Source organism: Salvia hispanica, chromosome 3 (genome assembly GCF_029641045.1).
Source record: "Salvia hispanica isolate PSC_SH4W2 chromosome 3, Shi_PSC_v1, whole genome shotgun sequence".
NCBI lineage: Eukaryota > Viridiplantae > Streptophyta > Magnoliopsida > Lamiales > Lamiaceae > Salvia > Salvia hispanica.
In genome coordinates, this window is record NC_142694.1 from 48,480,516 (window position 1) to 48,481,824 (window position 1,309).

Below are 1,309 nucleotides of genomic sequence, written 5' to 3' on the forward strand. Positions count from 1 at the left end.
GTTGGACGAATATGTTTCAGGCAACTAGAGTGACGAATCTGCCACAAATTCTTTCAGATCACTGTCCTCTGCTGGTTGCATGTAAACTTCCAGGACCGAAAGTTAGGCCACCTTTTAGGTTTCAAAACATGTGGATTCGACATCATCCTTTTCTTGAGGAAGTGGAGAGGAGTTGGAAGGAAGGCACATGGGCTCGTGGAATGATCAATGTATAGATTAAGCTTAGTCGGCTGAAAAAAGTGTTAAGGTTGTGGAATAAAATAGTTTTTGGGAACATCTTTGAAAGGATTGAAAGAGCAGAAAGGTTGGCACAAGAGACTATCTTGTTATATGAACAAGTTCCATCACAAGAGCGAAGAATGGAGATGAATAAGGCTGCTGCTGAGTACTTGCTAATAATCAAGATGGAAGAGGACTACTGGAGACAGAAAGCGACGGTTAAGTGGGTGGCTGAGGGGGAGAGAAACTCGAAATTCTTCCAAGGTTGGGTGAAACAGAAAAGAACAAAGTCCAGGATTCATGCAATCGGAGATGGGGATCAAACTCTCACTGAAGATGCAGAGATAAGAAGTTCGGCAGCCAATTATTTCCAAAACCTATTGACCTCAGATGAAGGTAGCCTTGGAACTCCAGAATTGGATATTCTAGCCTCTTTTCCTGCTGATGTAGAGATGGGGGAGTTAGAGGAGACCCCGGAGGAAGGGGAAATAAGGAAGATTGTTTTTGAAATATGTGCAGAAAGCGCTTCGGGGCCAGATGGGTACTCGGCACTGTTCTTTCAAGCTTGTTGGGAGATTATTAAAAAAGATATGGTTGATGCTGTGGCTGAATTCTTTGAGGGAGTGCCGATTCCTAGATGAATAGTTGCTACCATGATTGTCCTCATCCCAAAGAAAAAGTGTCCAACCAAATGGTCGGAATTTCGTCCGATCAGTTTGTGTAATGTGATGAACAAGATCATATCCAAATTACTTGCAAAGAGAATGGCTCCCCTTTTGCCTTTGGTAACAGTTCCTAACCTAAGTGGCTTCATTAAGGGGCGTTTGATTAGTGATAATGTCCTGCTGGCAAAAGAGTTGTTTCATGAGATTTGGAAGGGAGTTACTTTACCAAATATGGTCCTGAAATTGGATATGGAAAAAGCTTATGATCGTGTCCAATGGTCGTTTCTTCTCTCGGTCATGAAAAAGATGGGGTTCTCGGAGAAGTGGGTGAAATTCCTTGAACATTGCATTTCGCCTTGTTGGTTCTCGGTGTTGGTTAATGGGAGCCCAATTTCGCCTTGTTGGTTCTCGGTGTTGGTTAATGG

At 43.0% G+C, this 1,309-nt stretch overlaps 1 protein-coding gene across 1 annotated transcript; it reads left to right on the forward strand.

Moving 5' to 3' along the window:
• The first annotated feature begins 359 nt into the window (after positions 1 to 359).
• Positions 360 to 860, forward strand: LOC148931003 (uncharacterized). Its single transcript, XM_089066682.1, has one exon. The coding sequence runs from the start codon at positions 360 to 362 to the stop codon at positions 858 to 860; it is 501 nt and encodes a 166-aa protein (XP_088922808.1).
• The last annotated feature ends 449 nt before the right edge of the window (positions 861 to 1,309 follow it).